Source organism: Lepus europaeus, chromosome 11 (assembly GCF_033115175.1).
Source record: "Lepus europaeus isolate LE1 chromosome 11, mLepTim1.pri, whole genome shotgun sequence".
Taxonomy (NCBI): Eukaryota; Metazoa; Chordata; class Mammalia; order Lagomorpha; family Leporidae; genus Lepus; species Lepus europaeus.
The window spans coordinates 17,244,763-17,269,921 of record NC_084837.1 but is presented as its reverse complement, the minus strand read 5'-3'; the positions used below and the strand labels follow the sequence as shown (position 1 = coordinate 17,269,921).

The 25,159-nt window shown below is 42.1% G+C and overlaps 2 protein-coding genes across 15 annotated transcripts in view; both read right to left on the bottom strand.

Moving 5' to 3' along the window:
* The window catches only part of NIPA2 (NIPA magnesium transporter 2), a 55,129-nt gene extending 42,686 nt beyond the window's left edge, over positions 1-12,443 (bottom strand). For 2 of the 14 annotated variants that reach the window (XR_009867271.1, XM_062205028.1), the window contains exon 1: positions 12,303-12,442. The gene's annotated coding sequence lies outside the window, so the exon portion shown is untranslated. Of the gene's footprint in view, positions 1-1,757; positions 1,886-8,310; positions 8,384-11,318; positions 11,456-11,949; positions 12,139-12,181 lie in introns of those variants that run through there. The other 12 variants (XM_062205030.1, XM_062205037.1, XM_062205029.1 and 9 more) reach the window with 12 other exon arrangements.
* A 6,302-nt stretch (positions 12,444-18,745) lies between these two features.
* The window catches only part of NIPA1 (NIPA magnesium transporter 1), a 51,970-nt gene continuing 45,556 nt past the window's right edge, over positions 18,746-25,159 (bottom strand). Inside the window, exon 5 of the mRNA XM_062205026.1 lies at positions 18,746-24,475. Within this exon, the coding sequence (XP_062061010.1) occupies positions 23,964-24,475 (512 nt within the window). The 3' untranslated portion in view covers positions 18,746-23,963. The remainder of the gene's footprint in view (positions 24,476-25,159) is intronic.

The window sequence follows — 25,159 nt, the reverse complement described above, 5'->3', positions numbered from 1 at the left end:
TTCTAAACATGAAAACTCAAAAATGATCAAAATACACTAGGAAATTAGTAGTACTAGATGAAGTGAAAATGCAAGGATAATGGTAGTAGGTCTGGGAAAACAGGAGTAAGACAATCCAGCTATTCAAACACTCAGCCCTCTTGGCAGGTGTGATATTTTATTTTGGCTCCTAACTCCTTCCTCAAGGCAACCCAAAGAAACTAGAGTTTCTCTTGCCCAAGGTGGGTCAGCGAAACTCTAATTTTCTTTCACTTTTCTATCTAGGAACTGACCATAAAGAAATTCTAGGGACCGGTGCTGTGGTATAGTGGATAAAGCTTCAGCTGGTGGCGCCAGCACCCCATATGAGTGCAGGTTTGAGTCCTGGCTACTCCACTTCCAATTCAGCTCCCTGCTAATGTGCCTGGCAAAGCAGAGGAGGATGGCCCATGTCCTTGGGCCCCTGCACTCATGTGGGAGACCTGGTTGGAGTTCCAGGCTCCTGGCTTTGGCCTGGCCTAGCCCTGGCTGTTGCAGCCACAGGGGAGTGAACCAGACGATGGAAGAACTCTCTCCCACTTTCCCTCTCCCTCTATAACTCTGCCTTTCAAATAAATGAATAAAAACCTTTAATAAAAAAAAAAAAATTGTTAGTTGTTCCTAACTTTACCATGACCCATAATATGAATTTTCTCTACAGTTAAGTTTCATGATGCTATATAAAATCTATTTTCTCCTTCCATTTATCATAAAAAATTTCAAACATACTCAAAGTAGAAAGAATTCCTTCCTGACTTGTTGGGTCAATCATGTGTGTATGGCTTGAGAATCCCAATAGCTGGGCCACCCCTCTCCTGTCCACTTCATTTCCCAACAAAGAATTTCAAATGCCCATTAAGCAGGAATCATCACTGTCCACATACACCATGGCTTTCTCCATTCCTGTGACAGGTTGTTGCTCCCCTCTTCTCCCAGCTTGTCACTGAAACCCTGGCCACACTAGAAGCTGAGGTATACAGACTTCTACAACAACTCCAGACCACAGGGATTTTCTTTCCTTTTCATTTATTTTATATATAGTTAAGCTCATCAAATTTTACTCCCAATTACTTTTCTTTTAAGATTTATTTATTTTATTTGAAAGAGTTACAGAGAGGCAGAGAGGGGAGGGGAGGGGAGGGGGATGAGAGGAGGGGAGGGGAGGGGAGGGGGAGGGGGTAGGGGGAGAGGAAGGGGGAGGGGAGGAAGGGAGGGAAAAAAGAGTCTTTCACTGGTTCACTCCCCACATGGCTGCAATGGCTGGAATTGGGCTGATTCAAAGCCAGGAGCCAGGAGCTTCTTCCAGGTCTCCCACGCTGGTGCAGGGGCCTGAGGACTTGGGCCATCTTCCATTGCTTTTCTGGGCCATAGCAGAGAGCTGGATCGAAAGTGGAGCAGCCGGGACTGAACCAGCACCCATGTGGGATGCTGGCACTGCAGGTAGTGGCTTTTACCCGCTATGCCACAGTGCCAGCCTCATCAATTACTTTTCTATCTTGCAAGGTAAACTAGTTAAGTTCCTTAAAGATAATTATTTTAGTTCTTTGTGTTGGTTTCACCACAAAAGGCTAACTTGATTTATAAAGTTTCCTAGAATCCAGGTGATTTGTTTTGCCTACTCACTTATGGAATTTTTCCACTGTACATGGATGTGTTGGGAGAGGAGAAAGAAGGGAAACAAAATTTACAAGCCTTCAGCCACTAAACTAAGGAAATAAATTTATCTCATTTTGACTTACAGTTTGAAAAGAAGACAACATCAGTAGGAATGGCCTGAAAGGATTGCGCGGCTTTGCTATCCTCACACCTGTTAACACTCTGCTCCCAATCTCTGTAACTGAAGGTCAATCACAGCCAGGAGAGCCTGCTAAGGAGATAGTTTTTATTCATAAGGATTAGCTATGAGGAAAGGCCAGGCATAAAGATAGTTTAATAAGAAAATGCGCTAAATTTCACCTCAACCAGGTTCCCAAACCAGAATTGATAAGCCCCAATTGGTAACCTGTCCACTCCACTTCTCGGTGACTATTAAAAAGTAACCCCAGGAGTCAGCACTGTGGCACAGCAGGTTAAGACACCGTCTGCAGGGCCACCATCCCATCTGGGTACCGGTTTGAGTCCTGGCTGCTCTATTTCTGATCCAGCTCCCTGCTAATAAACCTGGGGAAGTAGCAGAGGATGGTTCAAGTCCTTGGGCCCCTGAATCCTTGTGGGAGACCTGGAAGAAGCTCCTAACTCCTGGTTTTGGTCTGTCCCAGCCCTGTCTGTTGCAACACTTGGGGAATGAACCAGCGGACAGAAGATCTCTCTCTCTCTCTCCCTCTTGTCTCTGTAACTCTGACTTTCAAATAAATAAATAAATCTTTTAAAAAAAAAGGGGAAAAAAAGTAGCCCCTGTTACTGTTACTTACATGTGACCATTTGTTCAATGAATATACCAAGCAGTTATTACATGCTAGGCATTGAGAGATAAAGATGATCAAAGGTCCTCGTCCTCTAGGACTCCACAACTAACAATCTAAAAATAACCTACTCAAATGTTAAGCACACCTTTACAGATTCTTAAAATTTCCAGTTTATTCTATCTAAATTTAAAACAACTTAAAATTTCCACAACTGATTTTTCCAATACGGATTTATACTTACAATGTAAATTTTCATTTAATGCAAGCATGTCCTAAATGAAATACATCTCAAAGAAAGTAACATTATGAACTTGGTCTACCCTCTTCTGTAATGTAGAAAGCATAGAATTTAAAGAACAGGGGGAAAAGGGACAAGTATTCCAACATCTATTTGGAAAGCCTATTATTAATACTTGCTTTGCCAACTGAACAGTAGGTAACATAATCACCAAAGATATGAAACTTAAAAATTCATATAAAATAAAGTACATACACAGCTTTAAACCTGTTACAACACTTTTGATATCTCCATTTCACAAAGGCTTGAAATGATACTTGGCAAGGGCCTATAACAAGGAAACAAGCAGAAATGTTAAGTAGATTGGATTAAGAAGGCGGAGTCGGGAGGGAGCTTGCTTCTCTAGTCTAGGAGAAGATAGTTTAAAAAAAGTGGATTGAGTGCAGTCTCAGGGAAGATTCAAGGAGAAAACGGCAGAGGAAACTCCAAGCAAATTAGAGGGACACAGTGGACCTAAGTGGAGGGTGTGGATGCACACAACTCAGGACCCCACCAGCCGAAAGCTTCTGTACCAGCTTTGGAGGGTGACGTGAGACCAGACTTCAGTAGCCCAAACCACTGGAGATAAAGCTGCAGGAAGAGCCTGGAGGGAATCCAGCTTGGAGCTCTATAGGTGATAGTGTGCATGCCAAGCTACAGGAGAAAAAAAGGAAGAGCCTGGAGGGAATCCAGCTTGGAGCTCTATAGGTGATAGTGTGCATGCCAAGCTACAGGAGAAAAAAAAGGAGGGGGCACGTTTTTCTCTCCCCAAATACCCTGTAACGGCGTCCTGCAACAAGCCGATAGAGAGCAGGCACCATTTTGGACCTGAAATCTTGGAAATGAAGAATTCAATAGAGTAAAAACTGTGGTGGAAAGCCTTAACAACAGAATCAGTGAAGCAGAAGAAAGAACATCTGACTTAGACAATGACACAACATTCAAGTTCTAGGAATTCCTGAAGACGTGGAAGACAGAAAAGATTAGAAGGCCTTTCAGTGAAATAGTAACAGAAAACTTCCCTAATTTGGAGAAAGAGACATCCAAGTACATGAAGCACACAGAACTCTGAACAGACATGACCAGAAAAGATATTCACCGTAACACATTGTAATGAAACTCACCAGAGTAAAACATAAAGATTCTAATATGTGCCAGATTACTCTCAGAAGATCTCCAATTAGACTCATAGGGGACTTCTCATCAGAAACCCTACAGGCTAGGAGAGAATGGCGAGATATATTTTAAGTCTACTGTTAACCAAGAATACTGTACCCTGCAAAGCTCTCATTTATGAATGAAGGTGAAAAAAGACCTTCCATATCAAACAGAAAAGTAAAGAATCTGTCACCACTAGCCCAGCCTTGCAAAAGATGCTGAAGGATGTGCTTGTACACAGAAACACTACAAAAGGTAAAGGAAGAAAATTGCCCAGTAGAAGTACAAAGGAAATCCAAAGTAAAAATAGGAATATTTTTAGAAAAATGCAGGGCAAAGTCATTACTTATCAACAGTCACCTTGAATGCAAATGGCCTCAACTCTCCAGTTAAAAGACACAGACTGACTGAATGGATTAAAAAACAAAACCTATCTATCCACTGCCATTAGGCAAGAAAAAGAAATCAAAGGGATAATGATTCGTAAGGAGTAAGTCAAGCTATCCCTATTTGCAGATGACATGATTCTATATATATGGGATCCACAAGACTCCACTAAGAGACAACTAGAACTCATAGAAGAGTTTGGTAAAGTAGTAGGATATAAAATAAACATACAAAAAATCAACACCCTTTGTATACACAACGTCACAGCTGAGAAAGAACTTCTAAGATCAATAGCATTCACAATAGCTACAAAAAAAAAAAAATCAAATACCTTGGAATAAACTTAACTAAGACTCTCTATGATGAAAATTAAAACATTAAAGAAATAGAAGATAGAAAAAAATTCTAAAATCTTTCATGTTCATGCAATGGAAAAATGAGTATCATGAAAATGTCCATATTTCTGAAAGCAATATACAGATTAAATGCGATACCAATCAAAATACCAAGACATTTTCTCAGATAAAGAAAAAATGTTGCTGAAATTCATATGGAAACACAGGAGACCCCAAAAAGCTAAAACGATCTTATACAACAAACCGGAGGCATCGTAATACCAGACTTCAAGACATACTACATGACAGTTATAATAAAAACAGCCTGGTACTGGTACAAAAACAGATGGCTAGACCAATGGAACAGAAAAGAAATGCCAGAAATCAATCTAAGCATCTACAACCAACTTATATTTGACAAAGCAGCTAAAACCAATCCTTGGAGCACAGACATTTTCATCAACAAAGGTGCTGGGAAAACATGATTTCCACATGCAGAAGTATTTAGCAGAACCTCTACCTTATACCTTAAACAAAAATCTACTCGAAATGGATTAAAGACTTAAATCTATGACCTCATACTATTAAATTATTAGAGAACATTGGGGAAACCCTGCAAGACATTTGCACAGGCAGAGTTCTTGGAAAAGACTCCAGAGGCACAAGCAATCAAAGCCAAAATTGACAAATGGGATTACATCACATTGAGAAGCTTCTGCACTTCAAAATAAACACTCAGAAAAGCGAAGAGGCAACCAATGGAATGGGAGAAGTTATTTGCAAACTACAGAACTGATAAAGGATTAATAACCAGAATATATAAAGAGATCAAGAAACTCAACGACAAAACAAACAACCCAGTTAAGAAATGGGCAAACGATTTAGACATTTTTCAGAAAAGGAAATCCAGCCGTGGAGGCCACTGGGGAGTGAACCAACGGAAGGAAGACCTTCTGTCTCTCTAACTGCCTGTCAAATAAATAAATAAATAATGTTCAGGATCACTTGACATCAGGGAAATGCAAATCAAAACCACAATGAGGTTTCACCTAACCCCTGGTTAGAATAGCTTTCATACAGAAATCAACAAACAAATGCTGATGAGGATGTGGGGAAAAAGGTACCCTAATCCACTATTGGTGGGGATGTAAACTGGTAAAGTTACAATGGAAGACAGTATGGACATACCTCAAATATCTGAATATAAACCTACCATATGATCCCGCCATCCCACTCCTGGGAATTTACCCAAGGGAAATGAAATTAGCATATGAAAGAGTTATCTGCACCCCCATGTTTATTGCAGCTCAATTCACAATGGCTAAGACATGGAATTAACCTAAATGCCTGTTTTAACTAAAGACTGGATAAAGAAATTATGGGATATGGATACCATGGAATATTACACAGTAGTAAAAATGAAATCTGGTCACTTGGAACAAAATGATGAATATGGAAAACATCATACTTAGTGAAATAAGCTAGTCCCACGGGAAAAATATATGTTCTCCCTGACCTGTGATAACTAATAGAATACCTAAAAGGTAATCTGTAGAAGTGAAATTGACACTTGGACAAGCAATGACTTGAACAGCCCTTGTCCTGACTGCTGAGGAACTGTTTTGTTTTGTTTTTTACTATTTGTTGAACTCTTTACTTGACATAGTTATTCATATGTGTATAAAGTCAATGAAAATAGATCTCAGTAAAAAATAAAAGTGGGAATAAGAGAGGAAGGAGGAAGAGGGATGGGAGGATGAGTGGGAAGGAGGGCAGGGTAGGAAGAATCACCATGTTCCTAAAGTTGTAAAAATGAAGTGTATGAAGTTGGTAACCATAAAGCTGTATAGTTCTGTATACACTCCCTACAGAGTTACTTTTAAGGGCACAGTTTTTTGTTGTTGTTGTTGTTTTGTTTTTTTACAGGCAGAGTGGACAGTGAGAGACAGACAGAAAGGTCTTCCTTTTCTGTTGGTTCACCCCCCAATGGCCACTGTGGCCAGCACACCGTGCTGATCCAAAGCCAGGAGCCAGATGCTTCTCCTGGTCTCCCATGCAGGTGCAGGGCCCAGGGACTTGGGCCATCCTTCACTGCACTCCCAGGCCACAGCAGAGAGCTGGACTGGAAGGGAGTGGCCGGGGCAGAATCCAGCTCCCTGACCAGGACTAGAACCTAGGGTGCTGGCGCCGCAGGTGGAGGATTAGCCTATTGAGCCGTGGCGCCGGCAAGCACAGTTTAAAAACTTGCCAAGGGGCCCCAAATCCCCTTAAGCTGGGTGTTAAAAATACTACCTTAAGTATCTAAGTGATCATATGGATTGGGTTAAGTATCTGGTAATAGTAAATAGAATTAAAAAGGAGGGAATGTTCCAACATGGGAAGCAGTCTACACAGCCAACTCAGGATGCAATAGCTTTAAGTAGCACTCTAACCTCAGAATCCACCCTTAAGACATTCTGGTATGGCCAAAAAGCCCATGAGAGTACTTCAGGCATGGAATGCCAAGACACTGTGGCAAAAAATGTTCTATATTAAGGACCTCAGTGGGTGAGACCTAAGTGGAAAGAAGTGGTCATCAAAGAAGGATGTACTTTTCTCTAAAGAGAACAGGAACTTTCACTTTGTTTATGGTCTTGTCTAAATACCGATGGAGTTTGTGCATTCAAAAGGCTTCCATTGCCTAGGCAGCTCATGTCAAGAGCCTTGGGTAATCACTGACATCACACATAAGAGTGTTAATTGTTAACAAGAGTCAGTTGGGGCCGGCGCTGTGGCATGGCTGGTAAGCCGCTGCCTGTGGTGCCAATAACCCATAATGAGCACCTGTTTGAGTCCCAGCTGCTCCACTTCCAATCCAGCTCTCTGCTGTGGCCTGGGAAAGCAGTGGAAGATGGCCCAATTCCTTGGGCCCTTGAATTTGTGCCGATCGGCACAGCTCCAGCCATTGCAGCCAACTGGGGAGTGAACCAGCAGATCGAAGACCTCTCTCCTCTCTCTCTCTGCCTCTCCTCTCTCTGTGTAACTCTTTCAAATAAGTAAACAAATCTTAAAAAAAAAAAAAAAAAAAAAAGGAGTCACTGCACTAACTTCCCATCCAGGACCTCTTTCCTCAAAGAGTTGTGCTCACAAAAGATGTGTCATTCTTGGATGCTTTTTTAAAGTTAATTAAGTTTCTAAAAAAAGAGAGAGAGAGAAGTGAAATTAACTTCAAGATGCAATGACTTTGAACAGCCCGTGTCTTGACTGTTAAGGAACAGTTGTTTTTTCCACTGCAAATTATTGAACTCTTTACTTAGTATAGAGTTGGGCTTCTTTGTACAAAGATAACTGAAAATGGATCTTAGTGGAGAATGGGACTGGGAATGGGAGAGAGAGGAGGAGGTGGGATGGGAGTGTGGGTGAGAGGGCGGGTATGGTGGGAAGCATCACTGTATTCCTAAAGTTGTATTTATGATATGCATGAAGTTTGTATTCCTTCAATAAAAGGTTTCTTTAGGGGGAAAAAACCCACGAATTTAAATGTGTGTGTATATATGTATATATATATATATATAAATGGAAAATTCATTATGAAAATAAAAGTTCAGTAACTTGATACACAGCTTGTGAGTACCAGAACAGGAACTACAACTCAGGTCTCCTAATCCTTAGTCTTCTGTTTCTCCCACTGGAGTTCCGTTCTAGTCCCAGAAGTAGAACATAAACAAGAAGCAGTTCAAATCCGACAGACCTTCAGTGTAGGTCATTGTCTTCTCTGCCCAAACTGCTTCTCCTTGTGCTCGTGACAATGGCATCACCACCTTTATCACCCAAAGTGGACCCTAGAACCAACAGTGAAAGATGGATTCTACCTTTGAAATATGGCCTTGCCATCTGCTCTGAGTCTCTCCATGTCTCTCCCAATGCTACTCAGCTTAAAAAACATCTTGCTGTCATAGTGCTCTATCAAACACTTCTCTGCCATCTCATTCTGCTTAAAAAACTTAGTTACCACCCACTGTTTACAATAGAAAGTTTGAATGTTGTAACCCACTAAGACTTTTCATTTGTCCCAAACCTACTTTTGAAATATTATTGGCCGGCACTGTGGCTCAACAGGCTAATCCTCCCCCTTGCGACGCTGGCCACCGGGTTCTAGTCCCGGTCAGGGTGCCAGATTCTGTCCCGGTTGCCCCTCTTCCAGGCCAGCTCTCTCCTATAGCCTGGGAGTGCAGTGGAGGATGGCCCAAGTGCTTGGGCCCTGCACCCCATGAGAGACCAGGATAGGCACCTGGCTCCTGGCTTCAGATCAGCGCGGTGCGCCGGCTACAGCACACAGATCGCGGTGGCCATTGGAGGGTGAACCAACGGCAAAGGAAGACCTTTCTCTCTATCTCTCTCTCTCACTGTCCACTCTGCCTGTCAAAAATAAAAAAAAAAGAAATATTATTTCCCAGTAGTACTATACTTTACACACATTGTTTTCTATTCAGGGTCAGCACGGTGCTGCCATTCTAATCAACCCCAACATTTCCTCCTATCTTTGTTTATACTACGCCTTTCACATTGCAATGTGCTGTTTCAAAAGCACTCTAGCAAGGAAGCCCTGCCTGAATTCCATAATCCATAGTGATCATAATCATTTCTGAATTCCCCAGCCTTAAACCTGCAACGCTGGACACTTACTTTCTAGCCTATGTTTACCTATGTCATGATTCTTATCACCTTCACCTTGGCTTCCTGTGAACAGGTGGCATGCTTATCTCATTTACTCAACAAAGATGTACTGAGTCCACACTATATTCTAGGAACTGGGGTACAGCATGGAATGCAACAGGCCAAAACACTCCCCTCATGGAGTTTACCTTATGTTGGAGGGAGGGCAAAAAAAATAAATGACATTATATTGGAAAGTGGTAAATGCTAAGGTAAAAAACAAAGCACATCATGAGGACTGGGAGTTGAGTTAGGAACTAACTTGAGCAAAGGCTTGAAAAAGATGAGAAGATACAGCAGAGAGAGAAGTACAGAGGCTCTGAGGTATGAGCAGGTATGCAGTTTTCCAGGTAAAGAGAGACAAAATGGTTGACCCTGAGTGAAAGTAGTGGGACATCGCAGGTAACAGATTAAGGGGAGTGTCAGATCACATGGAGGCCCTAAGGGCTATACACACATCCAAGACATGAAACAGACTTGCAATTCATTTATTTTGCCAGATCATAATTTGCTTTCATATTGTATAGTTGTTCTATTTCAAGTTTGTTTACATAACAGATTCAAGTTAATCAAATGTGTATAAAGTTAATTAAAAAATAGATCCTATTAAAAAGTGGGAATAGGAGAGGGAGGAGGAAGAGGGATGGAAGAGTGGATGGAAGGGTGGGTACAGTGGGAAGAATCACCATGTTCCTAAAGTTGTAATTATGAAATGTATGAAGTTTGTATTCCTTAAATAAAAGGTTTCTGGAAGGGAAAAAAAAAGATTCGAAGACATGTTTAAAGCTGTTTAACGCTGAGCCTGTTCTAGCCTGAGTTCTACAACACAGACATCTCCTTTTCTATTTTATTTCTTTTAGTTTGTCAAATAGGGACTTTTTAAAATTTACTTTCATTTTATTTGAAAGGAGGAGGAAGTGGAAAAGGTGGAGAGAGAGATTTTCCATTTGCCAGTTCACTACCCAAATGCCTGCAACAGCCACTGCAGGCCAGACCAAAGCCACAGGCCAGGAACTCAAACTGGGTCTCCCACATGGGTGGTAGGGAACCAAGTACCTGAGCCATCATCTGCTGCTTCCCCAGGATGTGCATTAGCAGGAAGCTCGATCAGAGTCTAGTAGAGCCCAGACTGGAACAGACATAGAACATGTGCATCCCAAGCAGCACCTTAACTACTGCTCCAAACACCTGCCCCGAAATTTTTTTTCAAGTAAATTTTACTGTGTATATTTGAGTTTTAACAATATGTTATGAGATAGATAGTAAAATGGCAACTATAGTGAAGCAAATTAACATATTTACCATCTCATTTTTTTGGTGACAAGAGCAGCTAAAATCTAATAAAAATCCCTAATGTAATTTGGTTAACTATAATACTCATGCTGTACATTAGAAACCCTAGACTTGTTCATTCTACATATCCACTTTGTATCCTGTGACCTGTATCTCCCATTTCTCTCCCTTTCCTACCTGCTGTTAACCATTTTATTCTCTACAGAGAAACTCATCTTTCTGTTCAATAGCACAAAATATACCCATCAAATATATTAGATTTTGCTGAAGCTTATTGTATCTTTAATAATATTTAATAAGTCATGTTTTAAATATGAGTGAATCATATTTATACAATAGAAATATCCTGAAAACAAGTTAAATTGTTTTCATTATTCCTCAGTAATAGCTGCCACTCACGGAGCACCTTTTCAGTTGATTTACACGCATCATCTCTAGTCTAGAAAATGAGAAAAAGGCATCATCATGTCCACTTTTCAGCTAAAGAAACACACCGCACAACGGGAGAGTCACATGCACAGGAACACAGAGAGAGTTAGTGGACTTTGCTTCTACACTTTGCCCACAACATAGTCAAACTTTAGAATTCTTAGTCTTTACCTCTTACTGATTTTCAGTGCTACCTTGTTAGCTTTGATACTGTCCAACCTCTTGCTTCACTTTTTTTAAAGTACCACTTAAAAATACTACAGAACCTAGTCTCCAATCCTAACGCAGTACATGAGTTATAAATTAAAATTTTTAACTTACACGTAAGCTTAATATGTTCTCTCTTATGAAAAAAGGGCTGGAAGGGGTTAAGAGATGATCTATGCACTCTCATTTCCTCGTAAATGCTACCCTTTATTCCCATTTAAAGTTTTAAGCCCTGGCAGAGTGGCTCCAGCCTGGAAAGAAGAAAATACAGAAGTAGACAAAAGGACTGAGTAAGGTTACTAAGTACTTTTAAAAATATGGCTACTAGCCTCGGTACTCATCTTACTTACACACTCAAACAAAACACACTCTGTGCAGAGTATGACATACTGCTTCGACAAACAGCTCACAGAAATGAAAGATCTCCAGTTTCTATTTCCGCTTATTACATGGTTTTTAAAAGTAACTAGCTGAGCACGTGGTATAGACAGGATTTCTAGAAAGAGTGCTTAAAATGTAGCCCGTGTTCAACGAGTTTACAACGCAGACAAATTAAAGCAGCGCAAGCACAGGACTAAGCGTACTTCAAGTTTTGCGCAATGGCTTGCGGAGGGAGATAGCATTCTGATTTTTTAAAGTCTGAGGAATTGAAAACAGCCATGTTCAAGGCGCCTCAGCAGTCCTACGGCTTCTCCAGCTGTCAGTGATTATCCCTGCGGTAGATGAGCCACCCTCTCAAACTCACCGAGACAAAACTCTTGTGAATGAGCTTAACGAACGCGCTCCCGACAGGGCCAACACGCCGGGTTTCCGCGGGACGGATCCACCGCGGGTTCCTGCCTGCCCGTCGCCAGGAAAACCGCTTCCACCGAACGCGCGCAAATCCGCCCCCGAAGGGCTCGTCCCCGACCCAAGTCGGGCGGGCTCGCCCACACGCCAACCCCTTCGCGCTCGCCTAATAAGGAACGAGTGGCGACCTCACCCCAGTCGCCTGGCCGGCCGCGCGGGTCCCCTCGGTGACCTGGCCCCTGACACCGCGGTTCACACACCCACGCAGGCCGCACCGGCCTCGCCCTCCTGCGCTCGCGCGGCCACCACCTTCGTCGCCGTCCAGGGGGAGGTGCGAGCATCCGGGACTGCAGCCGTGCGCGCTGCCTCCTCCATGGGGAGCGCCGACGAGTTCCTGCCCCGGACGACCTACGGCCCCGCAGCGGCAGGGACAGACGGCCGCCGCCGAGAAAACGCTGGGCGCGGCCGAGTGACGTCAGAGGCCGCGCACGCGCAGGAACGCGCCGTGCAGGCCCCGCCCCCTCTGCCCCTTCTGGTTTCCGGCGTCTCGACGAATCGCTGGTCTGTGCAGCGGCGAGCCGGGCGCCGGTCGTAGGCACAGCGGGCAGGTTTATAGGTGGTATCCTTCCAGGTGGCTTTTGCCCATCGCGTTGTCAGAAGGGAGTCCCGTGCGGGGCTTGTGTAAGACACGAGTTCCCAGGGGGCAGCCATGCTGCTCCGAGGGGGCGAAGACCGAGACGCCGGGGGCCGGAGAGACCGCGCGGCGCTCCGTAGCCTTCCCGGGCGCTAACCGACCGAGCCCCGTTGTGGCTTGGTAAAGTTTGCCTGCGAGTTTGTGATTTGCTACAAAGCCTGCTTGGATGCTTGGAGCAGAGATTTGTTTTTCACGAGATCCATAGGAGACCCACTAATAGGAGAAGCGCTTGGGCTAACTCTCGTGTAATGGAAAGATTCTCCAGGACTCGCCATCATGGTTTTCTGGAAACAAGACCAAGGCCAGGCTCACTTCTAAAACGTGAGAGACAGCACCCAGCTTGATGAGAGCGCGAGGCCTGCTGGACTTGTATTCCGCCCACAGCTCCTGACCACTCTCCTGTGGTCACTATGCAGCTTCTAATTTAAAAGCCTTTTAAACCACTGTGAACATGGCAAGCGTGACTCAGAACTGGTTCAGAGAACCTGTTCTGTTTGCTTCTTTGGAATCAGCCACGTTCTAGGTAGATGACATTGAGGAACTAAATTGAGTATTGCAAAGAAGTCTTTAATGATACGGTAGGCAGGTGACAAATGGCTGATTGTCCACCAGTCCATATGCCCACTCGTTTTGCAGTGACTTTGCAACTCCATACCCTGTGTATCTGCATTGACCTTGAGATGACTTTGTCCAAGAAAATGTGGCAGTCCCCAGCCTATATCATGGTGAAAAGAAGCATGGAGTAGCTGCCCCATATTTGAGACCAGGGTTTGAGCCAAGTCCACAAAACTGCCCCCACTGACCCACAGACGTAAGAGAAAGAATAAATGATTGTTGTGTTAAGCCACTCATTTGAGGATGGGTTTATACATAGCAATAACCAACTAATAAACATACCTCCAGATACCTCTAGAAGGTAGATGGCTGTATTGATAGCCACGTGAAGAGGAATACTTACAGGATGATATGTTATTTTAACCTAATGAATGAATTTACTTATGGCTCTTTTCTGTGTAATCTCAGAGTACTGCTCATCTAATCATCTTTCATCATGACAGTCCAGAGATTACTCTCAAATTAATTATTTGGACCTCCTACTTGACACTGCCACACTGTACAGTGCACTGCTCTTGAAGTATATGTACAGAGATCTCCAAACAGCTTGTGGAAAGTGGAATTAAAACATGTTTCTTTTGGAGCAAAAAAAATTGAAATCCGTGCATTCAAGGTAGTCTTTTAAAATTCCACAGAAAATGTATATTATGAAAAACAATGCATGGATTTCAAAACATTTCGCACCAAAATAAGTATCATTTAATTTCATTTTTCTGTGAGCTCTTTAAAGTACCTTAATACATTTTGCTAATAAGATGCAGGCTCCTTAAATACCCTAATCATTTCCCTTGCCCATGATCTTGCACATCTCGTATACTCTGAGTGTTCAAGCCATGATCACGAGATATTTTAAAAATGTTAAAGCTCTAATTTCTTCTCATATGCTGCTGGTAGAATTATAAAATGATACAACTCCCTCGGAAAACAGGTCAATAGTTTCTTAAAACATTAAACATACACAGTCAGATGACCCAGCAGTTCTAATCCTAGGTATTTACTCAAGAGTGGAAACATGTATCCATGAAAAGAGTTGTAAATGAACAACATTCTGTAGCAGCTTTGTAACAGATCAAAAGCTGGAAACAGGGGCCAACGCTGTGGCACAGCGGGTTAACACCCTGGCCTGAAGCACCGGCATCACATATGGGCGCTGGTTCGAGTCCTGGCTGCTCCACTTCCACTCTGGCTCTCTGCTATGGCCTGGGAGAGCAGTAGAAGATGGCCCAAGTTCTTGGGCCCCTGGACCTGCGTGGGAGACCCGAAAGAAGCTGCTGGCTCCTGGCTTCCGATGGGCGCAGCTCCGGCCATTGCAGCCAATTGGGGAGTGAATCAGCGGATGGAAGACCTCTCACTTTTTGCCTCTCCTTCTCTCTCTGTGTAACTCTGACTTTCAAATAAATAAATATATCTTAAAAAAAAAAAGCTGGGAACAACTGAAATATCAGGTGAGTGAATAAACAAACTGGGATATATATTTAATATATAATAGAATATTAGAGAGCAGTGAAAGAGAATGAACTATTTATACATGCTACATAACATGACTGAGTCTAAAAATAACTATGCTAAGTGAAATAAGCCATACCCATATATATATATATATATATATATATATACACATACATACACACACTATTTAATTTATATATATAAAAGTCTAGGGAATGGAAACTGAGAGAAAGCATGTGAATGTTTCCTGGGAGTGGAGGGGACAACGAGGGCAGAAGGGTTACCAAAAGAAACTTTGGGAGGATGGATATATCTGCTGTTTTCACCCATGGTGAGGCTTTCATTATATGAACATGTAAATGTTCATTTACAACTCTTTTCATTATATGACATGTCAAAACTTACCAAATTGTGCCTTTCATATATGTGCAGTTTATTGTATGTCAACTGTACCTCAGTAAACCTGTTAAAATCTTCGTCACTGTTTCAGAAGCACAGGCAAGACTTATTAAAACAGCATTTTGAAAAAAATCATATATTAGGGGCCGGTGCTGTGGCACAGTGGGTTAACGCCCTAACCTGAAGTGCCGGCATCCCATATGGGCACCAGTTCGAGACCCGGCTGCTCCACTTCCAATCCAGCTCTCTGCTATGGCCTGGGAAAGCAGTAGAAGATGGCCCAAGTCCTTTGACCCCTGCACTCTTGTGGGAGACCCGGAAGAAGCTCCTGGCTCCTGGCTCCTAGCTTCGGATCAGCACAGCTCCGTAGCGGCCATCTGGAGAGTGAACCAGCGGATGGAAGACCTCTCCTTCTCTCTGCCTCTCACTCTCTGTGTAATTCTGACTTTCAAATAAATAAATCTTGAAAAAAAAATTAAAAGTATGTAGTAAAATAGAATTAAAAGATAAGTTTATTTAAAGAAAATCATATATTAGGTAGTCAAATAGGTTTTCTTGTATGTACAGACTGTTCCCTAATTACTCTCATATAGTTTGGTTTCATTAACCACAGAAGCATGGGAAAAGTATAGCAGATGATAATTTTTTTCTTAACTCAAGCCTGTTTTTGGTTAAATTTGCCCTTTTTCCTTCTAAAGCAAATAGTGACATTATTTGGCATTTCAAAGCATTAGTATTTCAGTTAATTGTATTTAGTTTACTCAAGGCCATAGAAGACTGACAATGTAATAAGGCAATTTGCAAAAAACTGGAGGAGGCAGGGGAGCTCTGCAATAAGAGAATACCAAGATATACATGAAAAGCCAAGAGTTAGCTTTTAACGATTGCCTCATGTTAAATGCATGTGGTAGGAACGGTAATGCCCCAAGATGTCTTAATCTATGGACCCTGTGACTATGTTATTTTACATGGGACAGCGATTATGGACCCTGTGACTATGTTATTTTACATGGGACAGCGATTATGGACCCCGTGACTATGTTATTTTACATGGCGACAGGGATTATGCAGATATGATCAAGTTAAAGATTTTGAAGTGGGGAGATGATCCTGAATCATCTAAGCAAGCCCCCAAAAATCACCAAGGCCTTGCAAGAAGGAGGCAGGAGTGACAGAATGATGATGGCAGAATGGTCAGGGAGCTGTGACATTGCTGGCACTGAAGATGGAGAAAGGAGCCTTGCGTCAAGAATGAGAACAACCTCTAGAAACTAAAAAGCAAGGACTAAGTTCTCCCCTTGAGCCTCCAGAAGAATGCTGCTGACACCTTGATCATAGCCAGTCAAATGCTGTGTTCTTCCACCCTACAGAACCTTAAGGTGATAAGTGTGTGTTGTTGTAAACCACAACGTTTGGGGTAACTTAACAAGCAGCAATACCTAACTACTACAGGAAGTGTGCCAAGTTCAAGAGAAGAAGATACTGAGATTCCCCCCTCCCCCATGTCTTTACCAGAAATAAAGATGCAGTTTTATAAATGTGTAGCCTAATTTGACCTTTCCTTTATCTCTTGTCTATTATTTGTTATTTTGTGGGGGATTTTATTTATTTATTTATTTATTTGTCAGAGAAAGCTGCCACCTACTGATTCACCCCACAAATACCAGCCTAGCCAGGAGCCAGAACCTGGGAACTCAATCCATTTCTCCCAGGTGGGTGGCAGGACCCACATTACTTGCGCCATCACCGCTGCCTTTGAGGGTCTGCATTGGCAGGAAAATGGAGTCATGAGCCAGAGCCAGGGTACAAATTCAGACACTCTGAAGCGGGACACAGGCAACATAACTGCTAGGCTAAGCGCCCACTCCCGTCTCAGTTAATTTTATGTGAACTGTGTTTGTCACTTGATTGCCATTGCTCCCATCCTGCCCACCACTGTCCAGTTCCACATCCAACTCTTTGTTATGTCCTTGTCTGGAATTCATCTCTCTTCTCCGCAATGTTGATAAAGATACCTAAGTATTGTATATCTGTGTGTTGACTATTCCTCACTTGTCCAACTAAAAATCTTTTTGAAACTACCATGTGAGATTCAAAGTAACAGTATGTAAGTAAGACTAACATTACAAGTATACTGACATTGGGCTGGCACTGTGGCTCATTAGGTTAATCCTCCGCCTGCAGCACCCGCACCGCGGGTTCTAGCCCCGGTTGGGGTGCTGGATTCTGTCCTGGTTGCTCTTCTTCCAGTCCAGCTCTTTGCTGTGGCCTGGGAGTGCAGTAGAGGATGGCCCAAGTGCCTGGGCCCTGCATCCGCATGGGATACCAGGAGGAAGCACCTGGCAATGCACTGGCCGTAGTGGCCATTTTGGGGGTGAACCAATGGAAAAAGGAAGACCTTTCTCTCTCTCTCTCTCTCTCTCTCTCTCTCTCTCTAACTCTGCCTGTCCAAAAAAAAAAAAAAAAAAGTATACAGACATTGTCACAGTACAGGTCATCAGACAGGGATATACCAAACTAACAGAGGAACTCTAGCCTTGGGTCCACAGAGGGGTGGGCAGAACAGCTCACATTCAACAACCACTGTGGCTGGGAGCTAGAACTCATAGATCCACAGTAGTAACCAACCAAGGTGAAGAATCCAGCATTTAGGCCGGCGCTGAGGCTCACTAGGCTAATCCTCCGCCTTGCGGCGCCGGCACACCAGGTTCTAGTCCCGGTCGGGGTGCCAGGTTCTGTCCCGGTTGCCTCTCTTCCAGGCCAGCTCTCTGCTGTGGTCTGGGAGTGCAGAGGAGGATGGCCCAAGTGCTTGGGCCCTGCACCCCATGGGAGAACAGGATAGGCACCTGGCTCCTGTCTTCTGATCAGCGCGGTGCACTGGCCGCAGTGCACCGGCCGCGGCGGCCATTGGAGGGTGAACCAATGGCAAAGGAAGACCTTTCTCTCTGTCTCTCTCTCTCTCACTGTCCACTCTGCCTGTCAAAAAAAAAAAAAGAATCCAGCATTTATACATTTCTTAGACTCCAAACGCAGTCTGGAAGGGGCTAGCCATATAAACATTTGGTGGTTTCTTGTTTATTCCTGATTTCTGTATGTATGTGTTTTGATCAAATTGTGAATGAATGAATCCTTTTGGACAGAGCCTAGAAGAAAATGTCTTTACTCATGTAAAATATTTTCCTCACTTGATGACTTATATTACACCAAAGAAGATTTAATGACAAGACATCTAATGATATTTGATGGATTAAAGTGTGTTATGATTCTCTAATTTTCTATGGGCTTAAAATCTAAAATGGTATGCTATACAACTAAAAAACATGTCAAAGTTATGGACATACTAAAGTAAGAGCTGTGATACCATCATTTCACTGGATCAGGAAGTAGTCCCTGGATGGTGAATTCCTTTACACATCAAGGATCTGCTCCCTCAAGGAGATGTGCAAGCAAACATTTTCAACATTATAGACTCCTAGGCTATTCCTTTCTACAGACAAATAGGAAAAATCTTAAGAATTGGGATGCTCTGGGACCTAATACTACACAAAAACTTCGAGCAAAGGGAACAAAATCAACAAGTGTTCAGCTAGAAATAAGTTATTTTATTTTAAAACACATACAGATTAATAAATATTGGAAAACTTAATAAATAGCCTTTTTATTTACATAAGGCAATAACAACATGCTATGACTACTTCTAGAAAGCAAATTATAAGCATCTTAGCCATTGATAAATGTATATATGTATGCTAATTGGAAGCTCCCCTGATACATTTATATGAAAAACTTTTATGCAACCCATCAACATTAGACAGTTTTGATCTAGACTTCCTCTCTTTCATGATTATATCCCATTTTACAAGACAAAAATAGTTATCCTTTAAAAAGGCAAACACACTCAGGAATGCTACTGAAAAACAACACACTTCAGTTTTCATAAAGCACAAAAACAATGAAAGGATGGGGGAAATTATTAGATTCTGACAAATAAAATAACTTCTGAATTTTTCAATGGCCCCTTTGGCACTAGTGGTTTGGGAGCTCCTCACATTCACCTGTTGTCAGAGTTCATAGTCAAGGTTGAGCTGCTTGGAAGCAGGAAGTTCAGCAACATTCATCAGAAATTCAGTGGAACAGAATCAATTTGTTATGTAGGTCATTAAGTCTGCAGATCACAGAGCAAACAGAACCTCGGAGGAGCTCATCATGCCATCAAAATGTGCTCCGTTAGTGCTGCTTTTATGAAGTCTGTGTAACTGCCATATTTTACAGTAGAATATATAAACCCTTCCTTAAAAAAAAAAAAGGAAAATTAAAGCTTCATGGATTCATGCACACTTCACATCCAGTGCTTCCATTGCTTTTGTGGTGCTCAAAGCTGTGTGTTCTGCAGCAGGATCCTGAGCAGACTCCACAGTCAGTGCAGTTCATGTTTCCACCAGGTCACTTCGCCAACAGTCTGGGACATGGTGCTCTCTTCTGAGGTCACCAGAACACTGCTAAATGTGCTAGCGGTTTAGAAACAACCCAATTGGAGAACCACCTCGCTCCTTCAGAGGTAGAAAAACGGAGGCACAGAAAGGTAAGTGACTCACCTAGATTTGTACAATTCAGGGAAAACTAGAAAAAAAAGAAGAAATCAATCCTTCTCCTTGGCTCATGCTCTGGGCCCTCGACTCTTTTTTTTTTTTTTCTTTTTTTTAATCACTTTGGGTATATTTGAAATAGATATTTACATGATCACTGTTCTACTGAATATCAACTTTTTACTAGACAACATTTTTGACGTACAAAGTTACATTTTCTTAAAATATAATTCTTTTGTTACATTTAATAGCATGTGAGAAATGTTTATGAAAATAAACAAGTAGTGGTATTTGGCCAAATTCTCATTCCTGATCCTATAATTCTGAATCTTTTCAAGTATACGGTGGAGATATAAGAATATGGCCAGATGTGAAAAATCGCCTATCAGCTAAAGGACAGATCTTTAAAGTTTCATCACTAGTACAACTGTGAGGTGGAAATGAGGAATACAAAAAATTGAGGTATTTTATATGATAAACTGTCCTGTGGAATAACTGGTGCGCAAATTGGTCTCTTTTCTTTTCAACTCAAGTTAACAGAATCTACCTATGAGTACAAGTAAGATACAAAAAATGAACATGGGCCATGTCCTTGGGAGGAAGGTCAATGCTAAGGACTAAATGATACATTTTTGGTCCCTGAGAAGACAGAACACCAAGATCACTTCCAGTCCTGCTCGACGGGTGAACAGATGCACTGAGACGGACAGCTCCTTCAGACCATGGAAGCTAATGCATACTGTCATGAGCAGACCCTACACTGACCTTACTCTTCCTAATTTCCTACACAGTCACAGGGAGCCTAAACGGGATCTAGTAGGCATCTGGGAAGAGTAAGGGATGGGGCTCTGTGAACCATCTGAGCATTCTCTCCGCTCTTCTAGACTAGTGGAGCAGCTTGGAAAAGAGAGGTATCCTCCCGACAAGAACTGTGCAGCAAGGCAGTGGACTGTGTGCATCAGCACTTGCTGTGGGCTGAACATTCACCCACATCTGGGAGACACTGCATCTCAGTGCTTGTCAGCAGTCTAGGAACTGGCCTTTAGAAGTCAGGCACAGTATTTACCGTGAGCTGAGCTATAGAGGAAGGTGAGCAGCAACTACATATTAGAATAGTGCTTTCTTGTATCGCATAGCAGACATGAAAACCAAGGAAGAACAAAACCCATACATTACTGCTGGGGGAAATCTGGGGAAATATAATCGAGTGTAACAAAATGGCTTTGAAAGTAGGACAGAAAGAATATTTCTTATTGCTGAACAAAGAGCAGCGACACCTATCACTAACATCCTAATGTGACAAAACTGTAGTGACAGTCTGAGCGATGAGCAAGGCCACCAGGAAACCAGATTCTTTCCAAAGGTCCCAGCTGGGGCAGGCCTTCTCCACATGTGACAAGGAGCAGGCTGTCCTTTCTGTCCAGAGACACAGGGGTCATGTGGACCAGCAGAACACTTACTTTGTCCAGGGTTTGAGTCAGAATCCTTAATCGGTCCTACACTAGATCCATAAACAGAACAAGTGGCAGTCTTTTAAGATACAAAGACTCAAATGAGAAAGGACCTATTTAAATATCTACCAAGAATAAATCTGCAAATTGTGATTAAAAGCCTTCAATTTTAAAGGAGCTGGAAAACAAGTGTACAGTAGGTATTTTTTTTTCTTCATTTTTATCAGAGATGACACCCAAAGAACCACATCATGGTGAAAATGTTTTGCATGCATTTACTTTTTGAAAGGCCAAAAAGAGAAGAATCCCTATTCCAGGTCCTTCCCCAAAGCTCTCACTTTAGGGATTTTATATTCTTGGCATTTCCAAATGAATTATGAAAATATGAACTGCAAAACAAAGACTACTAAGTCAGAATTTAAAAGTTCTATGTTAAACTTAAAAATTGGACAGCTAAATCACTATCATGTCAATCACCTGGATGCTAGCTGAAAAACAATGAGTGCTATGTACTGTTCCCTTTGGAACAAAGGCTGTGTATCCTACTGAAGCAGTCTGCTGAATGGATCTAAACCTGGGAAATTCTACCTGTTCTAGGCCTGTCATAAAGAGAAGAAGAGCCAATAATACTTCGAAATTCTGTTTCAGTATTAAAATCATAGGGAGTATTGCCCAGAAAACAATATCACCTCTGAGTATCCATAGTATAATTGTGAATTAACATATAATAAAATACAGCAATAGGTGCATTTAAGCCTTACATGGAAGCTGCAGCAAAATAATCATGATTTTTCCATTTGACACACGAATTTCCTCATTATACCTTTATAGCAACATATGTTCTTTGACCACCTTAAACTCCTTAAGCAGGAAAACCATTTTATGCTTACAAGTATACTGATTCTGCTACATTACATCATCAGAAAGTTCAGTACAATAAGTTAAGGTCTGTATTTCTAAAAACACTGGTGATGAAAAAAAAAAACATCAAGAGCTGATAAAAAGATGAATCAACTTTTTGAGCATATATTAACTATAAGTTAACGAGGAATGTTTTAAAATTTTCTTAAAAAATTTTCTTGCTGCTCTTAATTCACAAATCGCTACAACCTAGGATCATAATATGGTACTTTTAATTCAAAGAGGTGTTTTATAGTCTATGTTACATTGCAGTAGTCTTATTTTATATACCTTTCTTATTAAACACTTTAGGCAACTATTCCTTGGATCTTTACTTTAGAAATAATTTTTAAAAATTGTAATAATAAAAAGAAATGTTACTTTTGCCAGGAAAAAACATTTTTTCTTAGTGAGTAACTTTAAATGGATATTATTAAATGGCAAATTCTACTTCATCTACTCTACTCAATCTCATTTTTCAATTTGGCATAACTTCCTACATAGATTAGAACATTAGACATGAAGTATATATCACAATTAACTATTTATCACTTCATGCTTTGCTTCCATAAATACAAATGGAAGGTTATAATGGACAGAAGAATGAGCTTTTTTGATGCAAACCCTGAAATAATCAATGGCTACTTTGCATTTGCAAAGTGTAATGAGAGGCTGGGTGAGGAGCTCTAGGATGCTTTGCCCTCTCAAACAACAATGAGATGGCCAAACTGTTTTCATTTTTGCTGGAAATTCTTTGGAAAATTCTGTGCGTTTCAATTTGTAGAAACTAGCCAACTGTCCCTTAACATGCTCCCATATCACAGGGCACTCAATATATGTGCTGTTGAGCTGTTAACTCTCTCACTTAAACAGCCTTATTTCAAGCTAAATAATTTATTTCTTCTGTATGGCCACAAATGCTTACTAAAAGAAAGGTATACGTATTTGACACTGGATCTCAAATACATAGATTGAATGCAAATAAAAATACCTCATGCTACTTAGCCAATTGTCTTTAAGAGAACAATAACTACATGCTAAACAGGTCAATTTGCTCTAATGGGTCTTTAGTCTTGACTACCTTCCAATGAATGTACTATTATTTCTAATTGCTTTACATATTTATAATTTGAATATTGAAATAGTAAGGTATAACCAAAGAAGTTGCATTATTCTAATCTAAAAGAATATACAGAGTAATAGTCAAATTAAGTAGATAATCCAAGTGATAAAGGCACTGAAATTGATTTGAGCTATTGTGAAGTCATCCTGCCGATGGAACACTGCATCATCAATTCCCTACCTCCTCTCTCTCTATTTGCTATTAAAATGTGTAGGGGTGTGTGGGAGGAGAGAGTCACCTTGTTAGAGGAATAAAAACAATTCAATGTACATACTTATTTGGATGAGGTACCTGAATGTGATACATGCTTAATGCAAACCAACACAACTACAGGCATACTTACTATACAGAGGCAGATATCAAGACAATTTCTCCCATTTCCAAAGTAACCTTCTACATAAGCATATCTGCTCTCTTACAGAGACTAACCAGAAAGAGCCCATGTTTAGTTTCTGTTTAAATAATGTTAAAATGTTTTAAAGGGGAAGAGTAGTCATGAAAGCTTCCAGGTTAATGGAAATGAAAATGCAATTCGTCTCATCAGAGAGAGATGATGCCCAGGCAAGTGTCGGGGAGCTTCGGGCTGGGCCCCTACTCTGGTGCAGAGCCAGGCTCCCCACTGTCCAGCAGGCCACCCGTTAGTACACAGGCAAGTCTAACTCCAGGGATTGAGGGTCTCTTCTACTTCACATCCAATCAGGAGCAGGAACCACCTCCAAGGCCTGTTCTTGAGCCCCTCAACCCCGCTGCACCCTAGTCTGTTTTCATATTGGATTTGTTCATCTCCCCAAGGTTGAAATTGAACTCTTTGAACACCTGTATAAGGACAATCCCCACGGAGACGGTCGTGAATCCACAGGCCATGCCCAGGAAGTCCACCAGGCCCACGTTGCTCCACTCTCGAAAGAGGATGGCTGAGGCCAGCAGGACCAGGGTGGTGAACACCACGTAGTAGATGGCCCCGAACACAGAGGAGTCGAAGCACTCCAGCGCCTTGTTGATGTACCTGAACTGGACGATGATGCTGCAGCCCAGCACAGCCAGGAGCACCAGGCACAGACACAGGGCTCTCTGACTGGACGGGTTGTTGTGCAAGATGTCTTGGGCTGCCAGCCCGATGCCCTTGGTGGAAGGCACGGTGAAACTGCCCAGCAAGGAGCAGATGCTGATGTAGACCATGATGTTGGTGGGCCCGTGGGCCGGTGCAATCCAGAAGATGAGCAGCAGCAGCATGAGCAGCACGATGCACAGGTAGCCCACAAACACTGCAAGATAGGAAGACATGGTGACCCATGCAGTCCCCCAGCCAGCCCACCACCCAGAGGGGCAAGTGGAGCTCTGAGTTTACCAGATCCACCACACAACAATTATTCTCATGATTTTCACCATTAAAACATTTATAGTGGGGCCAGCGTTATGACACAGTGGGTAAAGCCACTGCATGCAATGCTGGCATCTCACACGGGCGCCAAATCATGTCCCGGCTACTCCACTTCTGATTCAGCCCCCTGCTAATAGCCTGGGGAAAAGCAGAGGAAGATGGCCCAAGTGTCTGGGACCTTGCACGCAAGTGGGGGACCCGGTTGGGGCTCCTAGCTCCTGGCTTGTGCCTGGCCCAGTGTGTGCTGTTGTGGCCATTTGGGGAGTAAAGCAACAGATGGAAGATCTCTTTCTGTCTCTCCCTCTCTCTCTGTGACTCTGACCTTTAAAATAAATAAGTAATCTTTAAAAAACATTCATAGCTTCTGAATGATTACATGATCCTCTCTCTTCAGTAGCATTTTTATTATGGTAAAATCAAAGTACATGATCTGAACTTAAACCAAAAAACCATTCACGAAATGCATTCTCTTAGAGTCAACTCAACAAAAACCTTTAGTGAATGCGTGTCACAGGCAGACAGTGCTGGAGGTGTGAGGAGGCAACGTGGAGTCATACATGGTGAGTCT